Source organism: Lagopus muta, chromosome 3 (genome assembly GCF_023343835.1).
Source record: "Lagopus muta isolate bLagMut1 chromosome 3, bLagMut1 primary, whole genome shotgun sequence".
NCBI classification, from domain to species: Eukaryota; Metazoa; Chordata; class Aves; order Galliformes; family Phasianidae; genus Lagopus; species Lagopus muta.
This window is the reverse complement of record NC_064435.1, coordinates 85,202,468-85,228,116: the sequence shown is the minus strand read 5'-3', so window position 1 is coordinate 85,228,116 and position 25,649 is coordinate 85,202,468. Positions and strand designations below refer to the sequence as shown.

Genomic DNA, 25,649 nt, shown 5'->3' with positions numbered 1-25,649 from the left:
AACACAGTCATTACAGTCATTCTTCCCAAAGGGAAGGCAGTTCCTGGACAACATACTGGAGAGAACACTTCACACCTACATGTGCCCTGTACACATGGCTCACCAGGGAGATCAGAAAAGTACCCTGAGAAATACCCCCGACAATCCTTGCAGGAATGAGTCATTTTCTAAAGCACACATTGAAACACTGCCAGCTTTTTTTTTTTTTCCCCTCTTGTCATCCTAAGTATTTGTGGATGAAATCATTTTGAGTCAGGCAAGCAAAGTACATTTGCACATTTACAAATTATCCAGCTAATTCGTACCCAGTTCACAAACAAAAGCAGATCTCTTCCCAAACAGGAATTTCTCTCATGTACTTAGAGATGAATACCCAGAGACATAACCCGCTATTTTAGAGTCACAAATCAAATTATCACTTGTGCAAAAGAAAGACTTGGAGTTTGCCTCCATTGAGGGCAGAGACTTCAAGGCTATACCAAGGAACTCCTTCAGCCTCTACAGTTTGTCCATTCAGAACGTGGTCTCTAAAGATTTGCCAGTATAGGCTGATGCAACTGCACAGCACTCCCTGTTTAGTAAATACTAACTGGCTAACCTGCAAGATTGGTGTAGGACATATTAAAAGCCCTCTAAACGCCAAGTGTGCAGCCCATGTTACAACTTCTTCAGCTATGACCCCATGGCTGCACTTCTAGCACAGTCTGGAGTGATGCTCAGCTGTTTGGCCCACGCTTATATGCTAGCCATGATAGTGAAAGACCCAGACACATTCCATCCCTCCCACACACTCACTCACATTTGGTTCTCTGTGCAGATCATGCTTGTGCACAAGTGGTAGAGAAGCCACACTTGTCCCAGTTTCAGGCTATGCAGAGGACAAGTCTAGAAACAGATTTTAAAAAGGCCAGGGACTTGGCATTCAGTAAGATTTATGGTCACCAAAGGCATCCTTTCGTCTGGGATTCCTAAAATATTGCAACAGTCCTTGAAAATACTGTGACCAGCGGCGTAGAAAGTGCTGAACAAGAATTATGGTACAACTATAAAAGCAAAGCAGCTCCCAGGGCCTGGTGCACTGGGAGACTGTACTTCCTTCCTACATGTGAAACAAATAACAGCATGAGTCAGGAAGAGAGCAGCAAAGAAAAAGATGTGTGAAATTGAGGGAATTCCTTCCTGAACATAAGGACAGAAAAATAGCCCAGAACTCTATGAACCCTAGAAGAGACAAGTACAGAAAGGAGGGCCTGGTTTCATGCTCTCTCCCACAAAATCTCCTACTTCCTAAAATGGCAGAGCTGCTAGAGCAACTACGGGGAAACAAACAAACAAACAAAAAAACCACAAACAAAAAACCCCAACAACCTGTTTAATATATAGAATTATGCTGTAGTGATTTATTTTTCTCTTTAACTTTGCTTTCAATTTTATGATTAATTACTTTATCTGGTGCTGTGCTGGAATAATAATTTTAAGCACAACCAGCAACAGAAGTGACACAAGCAAGCAGCCCCTCTAAATAGCACAGTGCCACAGACCGCTCGAGTGCCTGAAGGCACCAGGTCGTACTCCCCATCTCACCAACAGTGCCAAGTGTGCAGATACAGATCAGTTTTCCTCTGCTGGGTGTTAACCAACACCTTCTACTCCCTCAGCCCTTGAGCAGCAATGAGACAGCTGCCAGCCTCCTGTCACCACAGATACCTTGCCTGCTGTCTGATTTTCAAGAAGCAAACAGAACCTAACTCTGCCCTCCTCTGGGTAAAGCCTGGGGAGCTACGCACACTTATTAAACACCTCATTTAAAATCAGCTCCTTTGCCACAGAAACGTGTCATAACTAATGAAATTTTGTGTTGGACATCACTGCCACAGATCCATAACCTGGAAGAGACCAGCTGCAAGGGAAATATTTGCCCCTAGCTTTCAGACAAGCAGCCTGTCTCTGTGCTATCAGTCTGCTCCAAAGCTTCGAGATAGCAATGGAAAGAGGGGGAGGAAGAAAAAGCCCTCTAAGGCTCTCCCACGCTAATTTTAATATAGAGCATGCTAACTGGTTGGCTAGGCTTTTGTAACAGAAGAGATTAACCAGGATCTGCAGTAGCACAGACAAGGACATGCATGTGTTCTGCCACCTATAAATAGGATCTCCACTTAACAAAAACACAACCCAAACAGCCAGCTGCTAACAACACGACCGCAGAGTCCAGGCAGCAACTGAAAGGAACACTTGTTTGGTGAATAGAACTGTGCAGCCTACTCATGCTTCAGCTGGCAAAAATGATGTATGGATGAACGTTTGATGAGAAATGATACTATTAACACGGTCTCTGAAAAGTCAGGAGGGAGATACGCTAAGCAAGAAAATGTACTTTGAACTGCATGTTCAGAGCATGACTGGGAGCAGGGCTTTCAAAAAAGCAAGCATTTTTTTCTCTCAGAATGGCCACTGGCAACTTCAGCAAGAACAGCAAGCAAGGACTGACAAGCAGCCACTTCTATGCATGGAGCCCAGCTCTGCCCTGGAGAAATACAGGTTTGAGTCTCAGCTCTGTCACAGAGTTCCTATGTGATGAGTTGCACAACTGTGCTAGAGATATAAGAGTTCCCTACCCACAGGGCTATTTCAAGGATGAATGTATTGAAGGTAGGACAAGCCAAATCGTTTTCCTAGCTCTAGATACAGTCCTTGCAGAACACAAGGAGAACACTGAGACAGGGAAGAGGACTTAAGGCAGAAGCTTGTGCTTTGAAAAACCAGTGGATAAACCTTGTTTTCTGAAGAGGTGCTGGGAATGTGCATAAATAAATTCTCATTGGGCAAAGGAAGAGAAGCAGCAGACGCTTGCCAGACTACTATTAAAAAGCTCTATCAAAGCCAAGTCTTTCAGGTTTGAAGAAGCAGCCCCCCAAAAGGTACACTGCAGGCGCTTTGCAAGAAAGCTGGGTTGGCTTATGGAAGAGCTGGTGCTTCTGGGAAACATGGCTTGTGCTTTGTGCAGAGCACTGCACAGTCACTGCCAGGCTGGTACCTTTGTGCCATTCTATGTACTATGTGTTATGTGACTGCTTGCAAGCCGGGATATAAATTCACAAGGTCGAATTGGTTTGATTTCCTAACCCAAAAAGCTCTCCATTAAGGAAACACTTGTACCCTGACTCAGAGCTGACTTTACAGAGCACTCAGGCCAGAAGGCTAAGCAGACTCACCCAACAGACAAGCTGCCAAACGCCCCATGGTGGGGGCTCTGAGCCAGACCACTCTCCTTCTGTCCAGCCCACACCACTTTCCTGTGCCACTCAGCCCTGTGGCTGGCACCTGCTGATTTAATTGCTGTTCTGTGGTTGGGCTGCACCTTGAAGCTGCTCTGATCCAGCTTGCATTGGCCACACCATGATACGTGTACCTCTGGCAGCCAAGTCTGGGTTTGCGTGTTTGAACCAGCTCTAAAACAGAGGTCTTACTTCACATGAATCAACAGCTTTGAATCCAGAACACCTATGCCAATAGAAATACTGCATAAATCCCCACTGTTGTTCTGTTGTTTGTTTTTTTCCTCTAGAAGATCACAGCAAAACCTGCCAGATTGTACCTGTCCAAGCTCTTAGAGAAAACTACAAAGGCCACACCATAGAACTTATTGCAGTACTCTAATTTTAAAGAGAAGGACAGAGCGCTCGCTCTCACCACGTGGTGTGGAGACATCCTACAACTAACAGTGAATTATGCTGCAAAGGTTTGTAGTAGACAAAAAGTGACATTGAAAGCTAAGAAATTCCTTTCAGAGGAAGTTAAATATAAGTTGATATACCTGAGAAGAGCACGGGAGGTAATGGATGATCAAAGGCCAAGGGTCACTTCTCGCTCCTTTCAGCTGTGAGGCTCTCACCTGGGAACTGTTTTTGACATCTAAAGACATTTTCCTTTCTCAGTGCTCCAGAGTGCATGTCACATACCCATCCGTTCTGGAACAGGCACAGCGTGAAATGCTTTGAGGAGCTGACATTATATTAACAAGCCATATGTTTTTCTTTAATGGCCTCAATGGGAGTCGCTTGTAAACAACAGCAGAAATTATCACAGCTATTTAAAGGCTGAACATTTGCTTAATTTACTCTGCAGAGAAACATCACCAGTCTTATTACGTTGGTCATATGTTAAACCACGTACAGCACTAAAGACCTACAGTGACAGGTAGACAAACCAAGTCACGGTCCCAAACAGATTTCATAACCATTTGTCATCTTCTTTTACAGTAGCTCAGGTGCCAGAGCTTGTAATGTGACCAATTTTATCAATATATTTTTCATATTCATGTTGTGATTACAGCTGAGGGCCTCTGCTTGAACATGCAAAATGAAACATCATTTCTCCTCCCAGTGTCACCTCATGTTGTTATAAATGAGCAGGACAAACTCACAACGTTCTTGCAAGGCTTTCTAGAGTCATAAAGGTAGAATAGGAACCTCACAGGTCTTTAAACTGCATTGAAATCCATCACTTTTAATATTTCAGTTTTCTTGAAGAAAATCATCAAAACAGAATGACCTGCAATTATGCTGTGTTTTTATAACTTTAGCAATTCTGCTAATCAGGAAAATGCACATCTTGCACGCACTTGCTGGTTTAGACAGCCCTACATTTTGCACATCTACTCTCTGACAACTGCTGAAATAATGTCCTTTAGTAACCACCTCACTGAACTGCATGCATTACCACCCACAATGACAGCAGGCTCTTGGGCACAAAATAACCTTTATGTTAAAATAAGTCTAGTATTGGTTGGACTGAAAAAAAAAAAAAAGAAAGAAAAACCACTCATGCACGCACACCAGGAAAGAGACAGCATAAAATAACTCCACCAAACGTCAACCATAACGGTTTTAAAAGTGAGCAATTAGAATACAAGAGGAGAGATTTTGACAGCGTGTTTGCATTCTGCTTTTTCCATTTACTGCAGTAACAGACTGTTCTGTCACACTCACATGGCTCTTCACCAGTTATACTTGCAAAACCCAAAAGCATCTGCTGAGGGAAATCAGCAATACAGTTGTCATAGAAGAGTAACTGTGATGGTCCTATTATCATTGCCCAAGTGAAATGTTGACTCAAACTCCAGTAACCTGGCAAGGCTGACCACACACCCACAGCAGTACCATGAGCTTTTACTGTGACATTTCATGTTAGGATTTCACCTCAGCCGACTGCTCATGTCAGAAAGACGTGAGATTGGTGTTATTTATTTCTTGGGAATGCAGAATAAGTCTCATGCATACACAGAGGATGGCAGCCAGTCCAAGAATTGGTTAAATCTCCATCAAATGGGGTTCGAACAGCACCCCATTAAGAAACAACTGCTCTGCAGCACAGCTTTGCTGGTTTTGTCATCTGACACTTCCTTAGTAAATTACAAGTCATCTACAAAGTGAGCTGGGAAAGGGCATCATCCTATATTCTCCTGTGTAATGTTGCAGCACACCACTAAAAATAGGTGCTGCCTCCACTCCAGAGATGGAGGCTTCGTGAGAGCAAGGCATTTTTGCACACAGCATTTACACAGTGCACAGCACTCTGGTATATCACTGCTCACGTGTAAAATGAACAGACCTGTAGTATTTCTCCGACCTAAAAGTTACCCCAGCCACACAGATAGGTGGAAGAGTGTTTACTAGAAGCACACTATTTTAACTCCTGCCTTCACACTATTTTAACTCTTGCCTTTTCTTCCTTTTTGTTGTTTTTTTGTTTTGTTTTGTTTCTAAATTCAATCTGCATAACTGCTAAAACATGTTTCTGCTGATCTTCTTGAAAGCATGTAACAGTGAAAAACATTTCAGGAAAGGCTTTGGAATCTGTTTGGGTATTGGTTCTTTTTTTTTATTATTTTGTCTTTTTTTTTTTTAAAGCACACCCCATTTATATTGAACAAACAGCAGGTTTCTGACCTTAACCCCCCTCTCGTAGACCATTCCTCGTTTAGACAGAGCAGTTGAATCAATCTATTTGTGAACTGCTTTTGCGTTATGACTCTGCATAAATGTATAGCAGAGCACTTCAGGAATAGAACACAAATCAAGGTTAAATAAGGATAAGTATTTAGCTAATTCTTTGCATACAGATATGAGAAATCTGTTCCTATATATTACTTGCTACAAGAATGTCAAAAACTTTTAGCAGGCCAACACTGTTTGTGCAGGTGTTTGCAAACAATGAAAGCTACAGCCCACGTCCCACAAGAAACCAAGACAACAGATGAAACAGAACCAACCCAGGGCAATAACAAAGAGTGAATGTCCTCACTCAGAAGAAAGGAAGAGGAAGAGAAGCAGAGGCATATCGCCTGACAAAGGGCCTGATGAAGCAAGAGGTGGAAGAAGAGATTGCAAAAGGTTAAAGTACGAATACAAGCTTATGAACCTGTTATGTATAAAGGTGGCTGGGAGTCTGAAGGAAGCTGCCAACAAGCAGAGAAGTAAGGCTGTGGCACAGTTACTTTCGAAGCTCTGACAATTTTGTATTAAACAGCTGCTAAAGTGGCAGTTGGTCACTGTGCAAAAAGTATGTTTATGATGAGATGCTCACAGTAATGATGAACTGCATTTGGCGGTCCAAGGAGATGGCTTCCCCTCATTGCATGGCCTGTCTCCCAGCAGAAGAGAAATGCCACTAGGAACAAGCAGTTCCCCACCTCACTGCTGCCTGCCAAGGGAACGTGAGGCCAACGCTTTGTGCTTTGCCTGTTCCAGTTCAGGAAAACTGAGCCTGAAAAGCTTTGCTCAGCACGGTCTGCATTCTGCAAACAACAGCGGAGCTCTAATTAACAGCACAGATTTCACCTCAGCAAACTGGTTAAAAAGAAATAAAATCTAAGCAGTATGTGACTGCTCTGAGTTTAATCCATAAGGCAAAGAGCTGAAATAGATTCTGACTAGGCGGTCCCTGGAAAACATCTATATTATATGCTCCATTTCTCATTTCAGAAACATCCCAAGTCCAACGTGTAGCAGCCCTAAATGCAGATGAGCTGAAAGGAGAATGCCAGATTCAAATACTCATGAGAAAAGATCAAATCTGAAGTCTAATTAACATCACAGAACTCTCTTACCTCTAACAAGGGAAAGCTGCAGGGAAGTCAGGCAGAGTTTCTGTGCACTTCTGCTAGGCACCTAGATTCCAGACAACAGCATTCTCCCAAGCCCTTCCACAAAGCCCAGAATCAGGCAGGAACAAGTGAGGCTACTGCTGGCTACTTGGGCTGGAAGGCTGCCCATGCCCGAGGTTACTCTGGAGCCAGCTGGAGCTGTCTCTGGACAGCCATCTTCCATGAACAGAGCCATCCTGTCCCACAGAAAGGTGCTCTAGCTTCACTTCTCATGGTGAGGCTGATGACCAGAACATTCCCTACCTGCTCCAACAATTACAAGTGCATGGGATCTGGAATCTCAGGCCTCCTTCACCCCCTATGGGGTAAATTTCCCCAAACTGCAGTCTTACCCAGAAGCTCAAGGTGGGACTGTGTACATCCACTCTTCCCCAGTAGCACATCACCTCACACAGCTTGTTCCAAGGGACGGAGAGACATTGCCAGGAGATGTCAATTTATGCTCACTCTTCTTACCATGCAGAAGTTCCCCCATTCTGAGAGGGCTTTCATTGATTCCAGTACAATGGTGTGCAATTCCAGGCTCCTGTATTCCCTTGGCAAAGCACATTTGGACTTAACCCAGAAACCTGGAAGAAGAGCCCCTGGCAATTTCTACTGGATCTTCTAAAGCTTCATCATTAGCATCATAGGCTTTATGTGTTTCAGCCTATCACCACCAAATCAGACAGAAAGAGTAAAAAAAATCTGGCATCAAATATTAAGCCTACAGAGCAGGCAATCTCAGCCCAGCAAATCAAAGCGAGACCTCTGGTCTATTCCCAACCCATCTGATAGAAAGGCTGCCTTCTGCCACTGACATTTACTACAAAAACACTCCATGCAGAAGATCAAATACAACTGTTAATGAAGGGCACAGGACTCTTTCATGCCATCTGTGAGAAATCTTCAAGGGTACAAACAATACTTCTTCAGAAGACCAGAAAATCCACCAATTCCCATTAGATTGACAACACAGATCCTGTTGAGACCAACAAATACACTTATGTCAGCAGTTTCAGTAAGGATGGAAAAGGCTGCTGCATTTGGCTGACAGCAGAAGCATCTGAGACGGGGACATGAGTAGCACTCCAAGTTTAAAAGAGGAGCATGAAGAGTTTGATGTTATTTGGGGAGGGGGGGGAAGAACAAAAAAGAGATGCAGGCAAACAACACATTTCAGATAAGCGTCATCTTTCAACGTTATGAAGCTTTTCCAGCTGGACAGAGAAGGAAAGAGCTCTTATGTCTTCCTGGTCCAGGCCAACTGCATTCTGCACAGAACACAGAGGTTGTGAAAACCATGGAGTTCTGTCCTTCAAACAGCCAGGGCAGCCTTACAGTCAGATACCAGTGCCCCCCATCCCCACACACACTTCATTTCAACACATTACAATTAAAGCCACTGAAGGCCAGCCTGAATTCTTATTCAGAACAGCACTACGCAAAAGCCACTTTTGAACACAGCCGTAAGAGTAAAATTAGCACTCCCAATAAGGAGCGCAGTACCTGAATGAATCTTCTAGGAACAGCAACTGGCAGAATTAAGTTGTTCTTGCTGAAAAGAAGGACACTAAGTTTGCTCCCAAACTCTCACTTCCTACTTAGGAGCCTTTTCATGAACTGCCACATGTTTGTGAGAAAATTGCAGCCCCAAGAAGAGAATGTGAGCTCCCCTACTCCTCATAGAGATTCAAGTGGGGATTTGGTGCTATTTAGTTGAACAGAATTGAGTCAGTTAGGGAAGCTGAAACAATAACATATGTGAAACAGCTTGATTCCTGAGGATGTGAACTATACAGATTTTTTTTTTTAAACCCACACTCTCACCATAACATTCATTTAGTAAATCTGAATAAGAAATGTATTCAATAGCAGCACAATCTGCATGCGAACATTCTGTCAAGAGAAAGACTAAATTCCATGAATCGATAATTTGTTTCAATTGCCTTGGTTTTGTTTACTATGCTATATTTGCTGAGTATTAGCTTATTAATGTTTTATTAATGTTGGACATCATCCACGTTAAATCTCTGCCTAGGACTGAGCGAACAAGGCCTGTATTTTCTTTGACTTCAAAGAGAGTGAAGAATCTGCAGAACTGCTTTCCAGACTGTGCTGCACTCTATTTGCTCTGCTGCCCTAAGTTCAGAAAAATCACCACATCATCTGAATTTGAGACAAAAGATCTTTCATGCAATAGATCATATTTTGCAAAACTGTTATTTATAGAATGTTGGTAACACGCGTAGCATTGTAGTCAACATCAGCCTATTGGCCATTAAATATTTATTTCCATCAAAAGGCTGGCCAGCTGATTTTTAATACTGACAGAGTTCTCTCCTGTATACAACATTTGTTCTAGCTAAAGAGATCTGGTAGAATTTGTTAATCAACTGTAACTACTTGCCACCCATAAAATTGATGGAAAGAAGGGAAAAAAACTGCTAGTGGGATCCAAAGACAAACACTTTTACTTAAAACTCTGTGAAAAGAAATCCCGCTCTCTCCATATGTTTTTTTCTTGGCTCTTAATCATCTTTTCATTGGCTTCCAGCTGGCTGTCTCACTATCATCTAGCAGTATCACCAGCAAGACCAACTTGTTATGCTGAAGTCAGGCATAGAAAGAGGAGAACTGCAGAGCAGAGTGTCTATGTGCAGCAATCTTGACTAGGAACAAATCAAGTAGAAGCAATGCATGGCAGGGTCATGCATTGTGTCAGCACAGCAACCAGTGCCACACTCCTGAAATGCATCAGCAGGTCTGTGCTGGTGCTTTTTAGGAGTGGGAGTGAAGAACGACTACTACAATTGAAGCTAGAGGGAAATTCTGCAGGCAGAAGCGTAATTACCTGAGTGGGAATTCTGGCAGAAAACCCAAACCTCTTTCTCTCCTTAAATAGAAACAAATGCCGTGCAGTCACCATGGAGAGATTACGTATGCTACTTGGATCACACACAATACTGAAATACAACACACACAGGAAAGTCAGCCATGGAGCTGGTTTAGCTATATACAACCAGCAATCAGTCCTTATGGCTACAGCCACTCAGTCAGCTCATCTCCTTCCAGTCTTCTTCCCATTCCTAGCTTTTCCAAATATTAAGGCTCATACCACAGCTCGGGCTCCACGTGAAAGCCCAGCTCTGTGAGGTGTTTAGCCCTTCTGGGAAGGGAAGCTCAGCCTCTAGGCACCTCCCAGACAGCCTAGACATCTTGTAGAGCTGGGGTAAACCTTCAGTGAGGCAATGCCCTCTTGGAGGAACGCTTCAGCCCAAAAGTATAAACTTATTTTCCGTGTACTGAAAACAGCTGATTTGTTTGGGCTGAAACTCTCCCACTCACCACCACTTTTTTTGTGCTGCTACTCTTTGAAAAACTCTTGTGCCCCATTGCTCTAGGTCAAAATCAGGCAGGAGGCCTATGTTTGTCTCAAGGGCCTTTTGTCATCCCTGTGAAACTCAGACTACCCTGGCCTCCATAGCAGATGCTCTGTGGAAGCAGCAGGGTGAAAGTTTCTCAGCAGGAGTCAAACTCGCTGTGTATACGTGCTGGAAGCGTAGCATGCCATGGCACTGAAATTCAGGATTTCAGGCAGAGCTGGTCTTCACCCATCCTGTAGTTGGGGGTTACCCTTAAGGTGAAAGCCCTGACAGATTTATCCACTTCCAACTACGTAAGATGGAAGTAGAAGAAACGGTGGGGAAAGAAACATTATACAGTGCATGGCTATTAAAGTCTACTTGGATTCAACTAAGCAACAACCTTTGAAATGCAGCCTCTGGTCTTCAGAGGCTTTGATTTCTGTTACAAGATTTGTTAGTTTTGGTCTGCATCCGGTGTTTCTGGTTACCTCACACAGTAAGGCCCATATCTTCTCGCTCAACCTCTGATTTCTGTCCCTCTCCCCTCCTTCTGCTCACTGTATAACTCAGCTTGTTTTCTGTCTTCTGCCCCTCTCAGCCCTGTAGTTTTCTATTGTTCAAACTCAATAGGAATGTTATCAGACTAAAAATTTTGTAAGTTTTTTCAGTCACCTGAACCAGCCTCAGAACATGAGGAGAGTGTTTTTCCTGATCTGCAGACATACCAGGCTGGAGGTATTACATGACAATTCTTCTACTTACCGAGACCAACAAAATGCTGCTCTGTATCAGGAAAGCCATTCCACGGATGGTCCTGTTCTCACTTCTCTGCAGTAGCTCACTAATTGAGGAGCTTACAGAGGAGACAGCTGATAAGGTTGCAGACACTGAGATGCCCTTGTTCCCATTCAGTTTTCAAAACAATCCTGCAAATCACCTAACAACTTCAGATTTGAGTTCTGAAAACAATTCTTCTCGTTTTAAAATATAGATGCATTTCAATTTCCTCCATATAACACAAGCAATTATGGAGACAGCTGTTTCTGATTTCATTGTCATTTTTCCCCAACATGCACATCCGTGTGACTGGCTTTGGTTTGCATTCTCACAAGACAAGACATTGAGGCCAGCACATTTCCCCTTCCCACCATTACTGGCTTTTTCACAGCTCCTCTCTCTTTCCACTTTTAAAGTTGTGGTTCACATATGCTGTATTCCATGGGTTTTCTTAAAGGGAAATATCCTGTATTTGTATTTATGAAGAACTGCCCTCTTTCAAACAACCCCATACACCCTAGCACATTGATGGTAGTAAAATTTGCTTGTTCTCCATTTTACAAACCCATGAAAAGCTACTAAAATGAGGGGAAGATCTTCCATCATTTCGGTCAGTGTCAATTTGAGAGCAGTCTGATCTTCAGTCTGATCAGTCTGAAGTGTGCAGCTCCTGTTGCTTGAAAACAATGACCAGCTTGGCAATTTAATCACATGCGTGAGATATCAAGGCTCAGGCTTTAGGTGTATAAACTGTAAAGATCTGAGAAGGTTCTTTTCATTTCAACAGAATAAACGAGTGCAATTCTCGTTATATCCTGCATATTCTATTTCTTTAAATGATCACCTATTTTTCTCTTTATGTACCAAGAATTAATTTGTAAAATATGAATCATAAAGGTTACCTTGTTTCCAGTTATGCTAGAATCTACAGTCTTACACTTGATCAATTTCCTTACTTTAGAAACTGAATTTCAGGTTCTATTTTATTACTTGCATTTGAAGGAGCAAATAAAAATCACCTTTTTGCAATGACTAAAATATCACCTACTGCTTACTTACAAACAAGTTTTAGAACTGCACCATCCCTGCAAGTGTTTAATCAGAAATTCAAACAAGAAATTCAGCCTGTACATCATGTCCTGACACACGCTGAGCAGCAATTATATTTCAGCATTACCACACAAACCTACAAACCTCTGCTAGTGGAAAGGAACAACAGAAAAGCAACAACAATGAATCAGCGCACCAAAAGGTTGACTTGAGTTCTGTGCGAGTTCAAAGTAGACATAAGAAACAGGCCTCCTTTGATTGTGCATAAAAGGGAGAAAAAGAAGAAAAATTGTACAGACTCATTTCTTAAGAGACAGGATAATCACATTTGATTCTTTCTGGCAGCCCTAGGATGCCAGCGCAGGTAGGTATGAACAGTCATGCACAGAGAGATGTTAGCTACATCCTGGAAACCATATAATAACCTTAGTGCAGTGCTTTGCACAATAGAATAAGGCATGCTGAGGCAGAGAAGATTACTTCAGGCTCATTGCCACGTAAAAGAGTTTGTGGCTTTCCAGCCACCCCAGCTGACTCGTTTGGACTGCAGACAAGAGAAACACAGAGGGCTGCCTGCAACCGTGCCTCCAGAATGATCTCCCAGGCTGGAGCACTTCTCTCAGTGCTGGGGTTTGATTCTGAAAGCTCATCAACCTTACCACTTGAAGGGCTCATTTGTCATGTAAACATCTCAGTTTCACATGCATGGAAAAAAATGGCAAGTTTTACAGTTGGTTTTGCAGTACGAACCAGAGTAAGGTCACAAGCTGACACTGATTTGTTACCAGCATCTCAGGATGCAACAAAAATACCGTCTTACTGGCATAAGGTATTTTGAATACTTCGATTTTATGCAAAATGCCTGCTTCTTTCATTATTTGTAAAAACAATTATTTCTTCCAACTTCAATACTTGTTGATCTCAGCTAAAGTAACCCGAGACACAATCAGCTGTGATCTTCAACTGGCAGCACTCTGTTCCTATTTCTCTGACAGCTTTTACAAAATCTTCTTGGAAGCACAAACTGTGGTGTTGGGTTCTTTCCCCCATCCATCTCCTACAAACATCTATCTCAAAGGATGCGAGCAGATGCAAACAGTAATCAAGAAATTATACAATGATTTCAGAGGACATTTAAAACATTTTCCTTAACCACAGCCAGCCTGTTTCCTGACTACATCTCTTCTCATTTAAAAATTTGCCAAGCTGTTTGGAATGCTAAAATTGGGAGTTATTTTTTTCCCCAATTTCTAACGGAGATGAGAAATACTTAAGAAATCTGACCAGAGACTGATCATGTATACTTTACTTTATCTGATAGTATGTTATTCCTAAAGAAAAAAAAAAAAGATAAGAAGCTGGAGACACTCAAATGTCTTCAGTTCAGTTCCCTCGGGAGGTTCACTGACCCCCTCAGTGACCAACATCTCCAGCTAGCTGAGAAGAAGCACATTCCCTCTCAGCTTCAGATGAGGGAGCCTGGTCAAAGACAATGAGGTCTGCACGCCAGGACACAACATGAAAGCCTTCTGTGGTGCTATTTATTGTAGCAACAGGCGCGGGCAACAGTTTGATGCCATGGTGATCACGAATAACCAAACTCCCAGTGATGAGATGAGGGCATTTCCACTGCTTGGACTTGCAACAGGGAGAAGCAGATGGTCCCCATTTCATCATGGGCTGCAATACATCTAAAAGGGTTGCTGCAGCACAGCTGTCTTCTGAGGAGCTACAGAACAACCATGAAGCCAGAATCCAGGTAGCAATTTCTTCCAAACAGTCTCTGTACAGAGTATGTTATGAGATGTCTTAGCACGGGAGTGTACAAGGATATATGTATAGAGAGAAGCAGTTCTGCTGTATCTCAGAGTCTGTCAGGGAGCTCTTTATGAACAGTGTTATCTCTTAGCTTCATATGAGTCTTAAGCCAGAGGGGAATGAGACTCACCATTTGGCCACGTGCACGACCTGATTTTACAGCAGCTGAAAATTTGCCTCTCACAGTCTGCATCATTTTGCAGCACTTCAGCAGGGTACACATTGCCTCAAAAAATTATTTTCAGGCAGAGAGCTTGTATACATCCAAATATTACGTGAAACATGTGCAGAGCCATTTTGTGAGGTTTGCACAATTGAACTGGCTGAACCTCAACTCAGTCACAAGAATATATCCAGTCTCTACTCCTGCACTGTTTGCAAATGCAAAGCTCTCACTTGGAGAGGTTAAAACCTTACCATGTACTTATTTTAAAAACTCTTGGAGTTGAAATTTCTAACCAATGTCCAACGTATAGATAGCACTTAGAAGTACTAAACCAATACAGCAGTACAGGCAATGGGATTATGGACATATTCAAGATTAAGGTCATCCCTTCCTTTCTGAAATTATATGAGACCTTTCATCACCATGAACATCAATCAATCTGTGACAAAGCACAGATAAGTATCAGGAATGTCACTATATTCCACTTTACTCTGAATGTGTCAAGCCTACAAGACTATTCTAGAGACTGTTTCTTCTTACACATTCAGGAGTCCTCAAGGACTTCTCTCATTCCTTTCTTCATTTTCTTGCAGACTACAAGTGACAGTGCTGACAAAACATGGGCTGCCACCTCACACAAAGGGGCAGCTTGGACAGGGGACACTTCAGAGAATGGAAGCAAACTTGAAGTTGAAGCCAGCGAGGGAGGCTTTCATGAGAAATCAACAGAAAGATTTACACCGTCTGAAAAAAGAAGCAACGCACAAAGCACAGGTGAACAGTAGTTTAAGGTCATATCAGCTCCAGACAGAGAGACCTAGAAATGAACCATCTTGAGCCTATTGCCAGCCCTCTTCAATTCACAGTAAAGTCACTGCTGTGACACCACAAGGACCGAGCTCTTCACGCTGGTTTGAAGCCTTGCAATAGTAGTGGGAAGTATTTCCTAACCACTTGTTATGTTCTGCAGCATGACTCAGCTCTCGCTACCAGAACAGGCAGAAGGGTATATACTTTTCTTGGCAGACTCTGGGAACAGACCAGGAGAACATACTCAGCCTTGTTGTCTCCAGAGGTAGCACTCGCTAACAGGGATTATGGCACAGCACACTGGGAACACACATTGCCCACGGTAGTGCTCTCAGCCTGATGCTATCAAGTCAAGCTTTCCTTCTTTTTTCTCCCCCCCCCAAACAGAACGGCAAACACAATTCTCTTAACTAGCATCAAGTGCAGACAGCGAGTAAATGCCACACCATTACTTAAGACTGCAGCAGAAAGTTTCAGGGCAAGTTATCATATAAAGAAAACAACAGAATTTCCCAAAGTTATCACAGCACGACGCAGAGATCTGCTCAGAACTTTTTCTAAATTTCTTAAGTGCAAGGGAATGTCTGAGTTGAAACTCTCATGTATTCTTAGGATACTGATGTAAGAGATGTTGATGGAAAAGTAGTACTGTCTTTGGTGAATAACGAAGTTTTGTAGTTTACTTTTCAAGTGCTATGAACAGCTTATATTTCACAAAACACTGAACAAAAAATCTACAGTGGCTATTTACCTTTCTTATATAGAAGGGCTCCAATAACATATTCCAAATTGAACACAAAAGGAGTAATTACTGATGTTTGCTATTCATTAAAGAAGACTTAACTCCCAACGCCACAGAAGGATGCGATGAAAGGATTTCATTTCAGATTGATCAAAATGATTTGCTTGCTCTGAAATTAAGTGTTTCCTTTAAGTTCATTAAGCTGAGTTCCTTTCCTTCGTCCTTGCTAAAAAGACAACTTCACAGGAAATTTCTAAACAGAATTTCTGAAATCGTCCTTCAAGCTTCTGTTTCAAGAAACAAAGAAGAGATAGTGTAGCTTTTTTTCTCCTGAATGAATGCATTAGTGAAACTCATACAAATGGACATTGCTAATCAATATTGTCCTTTTATCATGCTTTTTAATATTATTATTATTATTATTTGCCAAAGGATGTTTTAGCATATACAGCCTTCTGGTATTTACATGCACTGGCAGACATCTGAGCCTTGGTGCCTCTTGGGTGACTGATTCAGTTATTTTAGGACAGAGAGGGAGTCAACTTATACAAGATGGTAGACGTTTTGTATTTGTGTTTTACAACCAGAAATTAAAGAAAAGCCAACACTGCCATAGCCACTTTGCTTAAAAAGATGGGCAGATATCAAGTAACTGTGATTCTGACTTGGTCCAAGTATTCTTCATACAAAAGCTCTATTTTCTGCCAGTAGGGACTGGGCAGATGGGATAACTGTCAGCTGAGGGTTGAAATACCTGATAGGTCTTGGCAAACTCGTTGCTTAATCATGTCTAATAAGTGGAAACTAAACAGCCTCTCAGAAGGGTTATCAAAATAATTTGGAATTATTCTTAACTGTTGTTTATAAGTACACAATTAAGTGTTGGAATGCATGTGATAATGCTTAAATGTAGCAGCACTGTTGCAACAAAAATCATAAGCCATGAAAGCATATGAAAATTTGCATTCATCTAATAGAAGAGCACAGTGATTTTTACAAGACAGCCAGTGTAAGATGGGATAATACAAGCCTATTGAAGGGTCCTCTCTAACCAGCTCACACAATGCTTAAGAACTTGAACTGTAAACAGCTGTCCATAGCCTCTCTTGGGGAACGTATTGACTTCACAAACCTTCAGCACCTGCTTCCATGCATTTGGCCCTCTGGGTATAACTGGCCATACTGGGAAACTGAACTCCAGTTTTCCAGACATTAGAAAGCTTACTGTAGCATTTAAGTCATAAAGAGAGCCTCAAGCAGGCCTTCTCTACAACACGTTCTTGGAATGCAATCTCTTCAATTAAAAGCTCACCTTGAAGATGGCGTTCAAACAAAACTTCATGATTTAAGTGCTTTGATGTTTTCATCTTTTCAAGATGCACTGCTCACCAGTGGGTTCATCAGCAAATCACGGCCCTTACAAGAAACAGAGAGACAAAAATCATCAGACATTCTTGAGGAGTTGAGGATGCAGGGAATAATCGGGAGCCAAAGTACTGCTGCCAGGACTGGAGAAGCACACGAAAACAAGGTGAGCATCATCACACGACACAGGATCTCTGCTACGGAGCTCTGACTCTTTTGTGAGCTCCATGAGAGTCGATTTCTCTACATGCACAGCATCCAGACAAACCTTCTCTACGATTTTAGAGGCAAGATGTTGAACATAAAACTGTATAATGAGGATGCTAATAAAACAAGCTGGCAGTAGTATTCATTCAGTTGTTTACAGCTTCCAGGCTTGTTTCAAATGGGTACAGAAGAGAAAGGGGTGGTATTAAGAGACTAGTTCTTTGAACGACTCACTGGAGAGTACATGCCATAAACTTGTTTCTCAAGTCCACAAAACTATGAGAAACATCACTAATAATTACTAATAATTACATTTGCATTTGATCTCAGACTGAAAAACCATTAGAAGACGTTGTGAGCTTTTTTGTCTAGTTATGTTGTTTTGATTTTTAAAAATAATTTTATAGAACAAGTATTGGATTAAGAAACAAGCGTCCATTTTCTTTTCATTCTGAATAATAACCTGAGGCTTATTTTGGCTTCTGAACTCAAGCTCGTTCTTTGTTGTTAAGCATTGTGCTAAGGATCAGTTGCTTTTTACAGACAGGGCTTCAAGTACAGATGGTGGGAGGGAGAAAACCCATAAGGAGATTGTAAGAAGTTTAACACCATTTGTGGCTGCATCCAAAGCACAATCCTTGCACTGACTGGACACAGACAATTCAAGCTCAGACCAAGGATGATTCTGAGTAGCTTTGAAGTTTGAGGCATTTACTCATCTCTAACCTTGACCACTTACATCAAGGTAACGTGGAAACTTTCATAAAAGGCACTGAACAAGTCTCACGTAACAGTCTGGCTAGTGGTGCAGCACAATACACTTCCTACTGTATTTTGGAAATAGGGACTGAAAAATATCTGAGTGCAGCTCCTCCGTAGCCTTTACTTACTTTGCTTTATTTTTATTTTTTATTTTATTTTTTATTTTTTGGAGTATCTGAGAGGAATATTCCCTCTGTGGCTAGATTTAGTTAACATCCTGCAGGCAGGTTTTTGTATTTTTCCCCTTCATAAAACAGGTGAGCATCTGTTCTTTTTTTCCCTCCTGTATTAAAAAGCCCTCTGCTATTAAATGGCACATACTCTTTCACTGACAGAAGCTCAGTTTGAGCTACTTCTCCTTAGGGAATTTCTCTATACCACCTCCTTACAGAAGCAGAGTCCTATGATGTTGGTGTTTTTCCCCCTCAACGGTATTAAAAAATGAATTAATGTATATATATCAATACAGCTTTTAAAAAAGCGAGCCTTGAACTTTTCACCAAAAAAGCCAGATTTTCCAAGTGATATTTCACATTTGAGCTGGGCCCACTGCTGGGCAACCTACAACTGAAAACATAAATCTGCCACTAGCTGCTAGCTCTCCCTTAGTAGCCATCAAAAAATTGGCCTGTGCTGCCTCCTGTAAGAATAATTTATTACATTAGAGCTAAATTATCCATGAACAGAGGGTCTAAATGCACTGAGTACAGACAGTAGAAAAGGGTTTTTACCCTAACACATTCCAAATTACAACACGTGGTGCTGGATTGTGAGCATTAACACACGGCTAAATCACACCTGAAATTTTGGAATTGACCACACGTAAGGACAAATGGCTTTGTAGTGAATTTCAGTCCAGCACTAGGTGTGACAAGGAAAAGAGTTTTCATAGTGCTAAGCTTTTCATAGCACTATGAAAGACTAGTATAACCAGGTTTGGGGTTATTTTTACAGTAATATTGGAGACTGAGATATCCTTGTGGGAGCTCTCCTTTCCCGTGTGTAATTCCACTCCATGTAAGTATCTGCATCTCTTAAGCTTTGTAGCATTACTTGTCCTCTCAGGATTTCCTACCATTGGCAAAACTCTGAAACCACTGCACTAGAAGCCTTCAGTCTTTTGACTTGTCCTTCACTTTATCCTGAACCAAATGAATTCTGAGCAGTAAAGGCTAAGAGGCTTGTTTCTAAGCATTACTGCTCTAAGGGGTGAGTACTTCTGAGAGCAACATTTTGGGGGGCTAGTCTAACAGAGCCAGGAAGAGCTGCTCACACAACAAGATAAACTACCCTCTGTAACTTTAACAGTGACTGCCAAAAATTTCAGCAGAGCCAGGACTTCCACCTAAATGGCAGATATCAAAATTTCTTTGTGTGCTTGTGTTTTGGCATTTAGGCTTTTTTGTTTCCTGTTTTTTTAAGAAGTAACGACTATTTTTCTTCCAGCACTTGAAAATAATTTAGCTGAAGTCCAATGTGACAGATTTTCATCCTCACCACTGCCAAGTTACGTTAAGCTTTTCTTTAGTTCATTAGTGGCCAGTTGTAGCATATCATCAATCAAGTACCTTTTTTCCAAGTCTACCTTTAGAAACACTCTCATGTGCGTGAGCTAGAGGGTAACCAGAAGGATCCAAATATATTGTCTCAAATGGAACTGCCTATGGGAATTTGATCTACTTATGAGTTCCCATTTATAGAAGATATGCATAGGTAATTATTTTAGCTTTTCCATTGCAGTTAGTTTTCACTATGGGTTCCCAGGGTTTTGAAGAAGCTGACTGAGGTGGTTGCCAAGCCACTCTCCATCATATTTGAAAAGTCTTGGCTGTCAGGTGAGGTCCCAGGTGACTGGAAGAAGGGTCACATCACTCCCAGTTATAAGAAAAGGAGCAAGGAGGACAAAGTGCAAGATTTTGCACTTGGGAGGAACCCCAGGAACACAGACTGGGAGGAGCAACCCTTGAGAACAGCCCTGCAGAGAAGGACCTGGGGATCCTGGTGGATGAAAAACTGAATGTGCACCAACAGTGAGCAGCTCAGAAAGCAAATGGTATCCTGGTCTCCATCAGAAGAGGGGTGGCCAGCAGGGACAGGGAGGTAATTGTCCCCCTCTACTCTGCTCTTGTGAAGCACCATCTGCAGTACTGTGTCCAGATCTGGGGCCTCCAATACAAGAAAGAGAGGGATCTGTTGGAGAGGGTCCAGAGGAGAGCCACAAAGATGATCAAGGGGCTGGAGCACCTCCCCTCTGGAAACAGGTTGAGGGAGCTGGGCTTGTTCAGCCTGGAGAAAAGAAGGCTGCAGGATGACCTCATTGCAGCCTTTCAATACCTAAAGGAAGCCTACAAACAGGAGGGCAATCAATTCTTTGAAAAGGTATATAACTGCAGGACAAGGGGAAATGGTTTTAAGTTGAAGGAGGGAAGATTTAGGTTGGATGTCAGGGGAAAGTTCTTTACCAAGAGAGTGGTGAGGTGCTGGAACAGCTGCCCAGAGAGGTTGTGGATGCCCCGTCCCTGGAGGTGTTCAAGGCCAGGTTGGATGGGGCCCTGGGCAGCCTGGGCTGGTATTGAACGGGGAGGTTGGCGGCCCTACCACAGGCAGGGGTGCTGGAGCTTGATGATCTTCGAGGTCCCTTCCAACCCAAATCATTCTGTGATTCTATGAGTCCTTGAACCTATGAGGACTCCTGATCCCTCACAGCTGTTTAATTCAAAGAAAATTATTTTCTCAGCTTACAGGATCACTTAACTGCCTGGAAAGCACCATCGTTGCTGAGCACCCACTCAGCGCAGACGCATAGGGAAGAATTCAATTTGCCTCTTCCAATGTAACCCACAGTTTATCTTTGGTGAGGAAGGACAATCTCAGCATGCAATACATTCCCACATTAGGCTTCTATTAGAAAGTCCTTTGTCATTAGAAAGAAGAGTTGTTTGTTTTTTGGGTTTTTTTTTACCCTTTTGGAAAAAAAAACAGTTGTTTCATTTTTACAATGATTGAACGTTGTGCAGATTTCTTGTATGTCACCTGCATTCAGAACATCCCCTCTGAATACTGGTTTTCTTCCTACTGATTCATGCTCCACCTTCATCTCACTAAATGAGTCACCCTCTATACTATTTGCAGCACTTAACACTTCTGGCAGTGAGGTCTGACTTACAGAATTATTTAAGGCTGCAAAAGTATGGCAAGCAGATATCCCAGGAGATTTATAAACAGGACAGTGTGTATTTCAGCAACCAGAGGTCCCTGGTTTGACTTCAACACCGTTAAAGCTGCTTATAGTAGACTTCATCCTCCTGGCTGCTCAGATAATCACTGCATCTTTCCAGGAATAGAGATCTAGGACTGGGCTGCTCATTTGCATGCAACAGAGGCCAGCAGTAATGTGATTATGAAGCTTTAACAAAACCATCCTTAAATTTCTTCAGCAGTAGTAAAGTAGCTTCCTTTACTGAATTCCCACATCAACTGGGTACACAGCAACATTAGAAGCTTCACAGCAACATTAGAAGCTACTCATCACTTACCAGAAAATGGGAACTCTCATTGCAACAGCACTCCTGAGCAAGTGAACACTCAGGTTATTACCACATTGCTATTTACAGGCTTCCTTTGGTACCTGAGTCTATCACTTCTATGCATGGAAAGAAAAAGAAAAAAAAAAAAAAAAAGCAGAAGGCAAGCAGCAAAATGTCAACCCAACATCAAAATAGACTCTGCTGAAATATTTTAATGTCTCTACAGAGAGATGCCCTGGAAAAGATGCTGAAGAAACCACCAGCTAGGCTGGAAAAAATGTGGTTTGGAAACAAGGAAGTGAATGATTTTTACAGCAAAGGACATGAAGGCTGCTGAAGGGAAAGGAAAAAAAAAAAAAGAAAAAAGAGGTCATCTGATTCTGTTGTGTACTCTTCAGCATTTGCTTTACCACATGAAATCCTCTGCTTTTTACAAACTGACCTAAAGCAGAGAGTTTGTGTGCAGGCTGCTACCAAAATGCATTCAATGGCAGCAAGTGGATCCCGTATTCCTCTCATGGATTTTGAAAGGCCAAGTTAATAGTTTAATTTTGCTGAAAGCCTGAAAGGTTATCCTAAAAATATGCAGAGGAGGGGAAGCTTCTAAAGCAGTTTTTCCTGCAATTAAAAAAAAATAATGCATATTCTATGCAGACAAGAGTAAATCGGCTAAGTTCAGTGCTAAACTGGAGTGATGTTGTGATTGCATTTGGGTACAAAGATAGACAGAAATGCTGCATATGATCAATGAATCTTCTTCCTACTTCCATCCCTCTTTACACAGCACTGGGGTTTTTCTGTTTTGTTTTAGGTTAGGGAAAAGGAACTAAACAGGAGACCACACCACATTGCATTTTATCCAGCAACAGCCCACCAAACTACAGGTAAACAGACTGAGGACTGCCCAAGTTTTCAAAGTCAAGAAAGCACAGATGCCCCTCAGCCATCACCTTTACATGGTGAGATAAATGTACTGCTGCAGGAAATAACTGCAGAAGAAACCACAAATTATTACACTGAGGACTTTACCATTGAGTCTGATATAACTTACAACTGTATCAATGAAACAATCTGGATTTAAGCCACCCTGCAAAGAAGGAACCTCTCTGCTCCCTGCTGCTTTTTATCTCGGGGCTTAAGAAGATGATTTATCCTGAGCTGTGGTTACCTATTTCACCGTGGAAAACTCTAATTTCACGTTTTTACACACTAGTTGAAGGAAACAAAACAAATAAGAAAAGGAAGAGGCAAATTAGTGACCTGCCAGTCTCTTAGTTGGATTACATACGTATGAACACGGTTCTATTACACTTGACTCTAGAGCAGAGAACAGGAGTTTGGAAAGGCACAAAAGGAGGAATGTGCAAGGAAGAAAAAAGCCTGAACAGCTACAAGATTTGGGGTAGTAAAACACAGTGGAGACCTAAACATAAGAATAAAGAGTTTTAACTTACTGTGCAGGCAGAGATGTGAAAGCTTCAGACATTAAGGCAACAACAGGCCACAGGAACATCTGTGAATACAGAGCAAGGAGTAATACTGAAACTGCAGTGGAGAAAACAACTAATTGGCTGAGATATAAAAGCACAGGTGAGGACAGGAAGAATGCGATCAGTCTCCATGGGAAGGATAGGACTGTTTCCATAACAGATCTATAAATTTGCAATCTTCCATTCCCTACCTCTTACACATATCCAGCTCTTCCAAAATCAGTGTAACAGCAATGGTTGCATTTGTGCTTTGCCTCTTACCAGCCCTACCATCCCCTTCTGGTTCATCTCTAAATATGCCTAATCCTTACTTCCATACCACACTCACTCCCACCTCCTATGCTGGCTTTTTTAATTCTTTACCTCCAGCTCCTGATGAAGCATTCTTCCTTTCTGCCTTCCAAGCCAAGGAAATTCAGTTGCAGTACAGGACCATTGCTCTCTTCACCAGGCACTACAGAAAAGAGAAAAACTTAGCCTTTATTTGTACAGCCTCATTGTGGTTCTCCCCATTACTCCCAGGAAACTAAATAAATTAATAAACAATGCTTGTGCTGAAACATTAAAGGTAGGAACAAGATCTCATCTCATTACTCAGGCAGCTGGGATCCCACCTGAGCAGCTGAGTGAGCAAGCTCATCAGGAAGAGACCAATGCTTCAGGTTTGGCCATGTTGTTGGTTTTTAAGAAAAAGATGGGACACAGCAGCAAACAGAAAAGCAATACTGACAATTACCCTGTGTTGCCTGGAAAGAACTGTAAAAATACTGAAGAGTAACAAATTTAGGAAAAATAAGAACTTTGGTCAGTTGGCTTGAAGTCATCCAACAGTCTGACAGGCAGGGGAAGCAGCAGATTGAGGATGTGTTTTCAGCATGCAGTTAACCAATGCTGTTCACTGAATTTTCTCTCAGATACTTCAAGTTAAGGAATAGAATGAAAACACGTGTCTGTGTGCGCATACATCCACACAGACTGTTGTACTGAGCTGATGAGCCTCCTTTTAAAGGAAGGTAAGGACACCGAAGCACCAGTAGTTGCCCAAAGCCTTCCTGTGGTTTCAGAAGGATGGGACAAACAGTTCTCTGTCCCCACCCAACATCCTTTCTTCCACTATTTCCCAGGTAAGGATTTTAGCTCCCTGCAGCACAAAAGGCCTCGTGACACAGAGAGAGAAGCAGAGCAGCAGGCAAGGTGCCTTTCTGCACCGTGACCACCTGTGGGCTCCTACCGTGCTCAGCTGGGTCAGACACACTGCTCTCCCACATCAGCAAGGATGGCCTGAGAAAAGCAACAGTAAACAGGAGAGCTTCTGAAGGTGTCACTTTACAACAGAGTTCAAATCTCTGCCGGTAATGTTTGCTTTACTAATAAGAAAAGCAGTTAAAGCTTGCCTTACTGAGTTGTGTATTTACCTGAAAACTAATCTAACTCCTATTGAAAGGCATCCATGTCTTCCTACTGCCTTCAGCGGATGTTGGACTCACTCCTTAATGCACAGCAGCAAAGCAGGGAGAACAGAGCTACATCTCAAGCAAAGGAGCTGCCCGTTGTTCTGCCTGCACCCAGAGGAACGGGATGTTGTGCCTGCTCCAGCGAATACACCAACGCTGGCACGACCTGACAACGGCAAGGCTCTCGGCGGGCGCAGACACAAGCGAGGAGCACCGTGCCTGCTTTTAAATCACCACGCCGCTCCCTCGGGCCCTGTCGCAGCCACAGAGAGCAGAGCTCGGCGCTTCCCCTCCACTCCCCGTGAGGAGCCGCCACGAGGCCTCCCTTCAGGCTCCACGCCCGGCCCTGCCGCCCCCACGCCCAGCAGGTGTCACCCTGCCCCGCGCAGCTCCCCGCCGCGCCCCGCTCCCGCTCAGGCCGCCAGCCCCTGCTCGCTGCCGCCCCGCCGCGGCCCAGCTCGGCGCTGCCTCGGGGCAGCTTTTGTCTCTCTCTCGTTTCCCTTGCATTCCTCGTTCGGCTCCTCTGTCCCTCCGGCGTTCTTCCTGTTTGACCCAGCTCTCTTTTCTCTCCAGCCTGCGGGCAGTCTCCATCTCGCCCTTGCTGCTCTGCATTTCTCTACATTCTCCCAGGATGGGGATGGCAAGAAGTGAGATCTCTGACCGAGCCGTGTGTGAACTCGGCGTGCATCTTGCTCTGCAAGCAGCCCGAGGAGCCGAGTGCTGCAGCGCAGCACGCTTACAGCTGTGCCCCGTGGAGCTGCACTCTTCCCTAATTTGCTCCGTGTGCATTTCAATACCACCTGGAATGATGAAACCCAAATCTGTCCCTAAAGCTTTACCCGAGCTGTGCTTTAGCTGTCTGCCTCTTTAAATGTACCTAAGGCCAAGCAGAGTTATTACATGGTGGGGGTAAAACTCAGCTATCTGCGGCGATGCTTTGGCACAAATTCAGGAAGCCTTCCGTGCTGG

The 25,649-nt window shown here is 42.9% G+C and overlaps 1 protein-coding gene and 1 long non-coding RNA gene across 5 annotated transcripts in view; one reads left to right on the top strand and one right to left on the bottom strand.

Annotated features, from left to right (window-relative positions):
• The window catches only part of LOC125691312 (uncharacterized), a 122,503-nt gene extending 97,757 nt beyond the window's left edge, over positions 1-24,746 (bottom strand). For 2 of the 4 annotated variants that reach the window (XR_007376075.1, XR_007376074.1), the window contains exons 1-4: positions 24,458-24,546; positions 23,590-23,680; positions 23,191-23,249; positions 17,188-17,291 (exon numbers count right to left, since the gene is read on the bottom strand). This is a non-coding gene — a long non-coding RNA (uncharacterized LOC125691312). Of the gene's footprint in view, positions 1-17,187; positions 17,292-23,190; positions 23,250-23,589; positions 23,681-24,457; positions 24,547-24,641 lie in introns of those variants that run through there. The other 2 variants (XR_007376072.1, XR_007376073.1) reach the window with 2 other exon arrangements.
• Positions 13,989-22,817, top strand: STMND1 (stathmin domain containing 1). The gene is given in 6 exon segments (XM_048940555.1): positions 13,989-14,098; positions 14,917-15,097; positions 17,252-17,406; positions 21,963-22,043; positions 22,045-22,087; positions 22,546-22,817. Coding segments are annotated over 6 exon segments (816 nt in total). The 5' UTR covers positions 13,989-14,014.
• Positions 24,747-25,649: the final 903 nt, after the last annotated feature.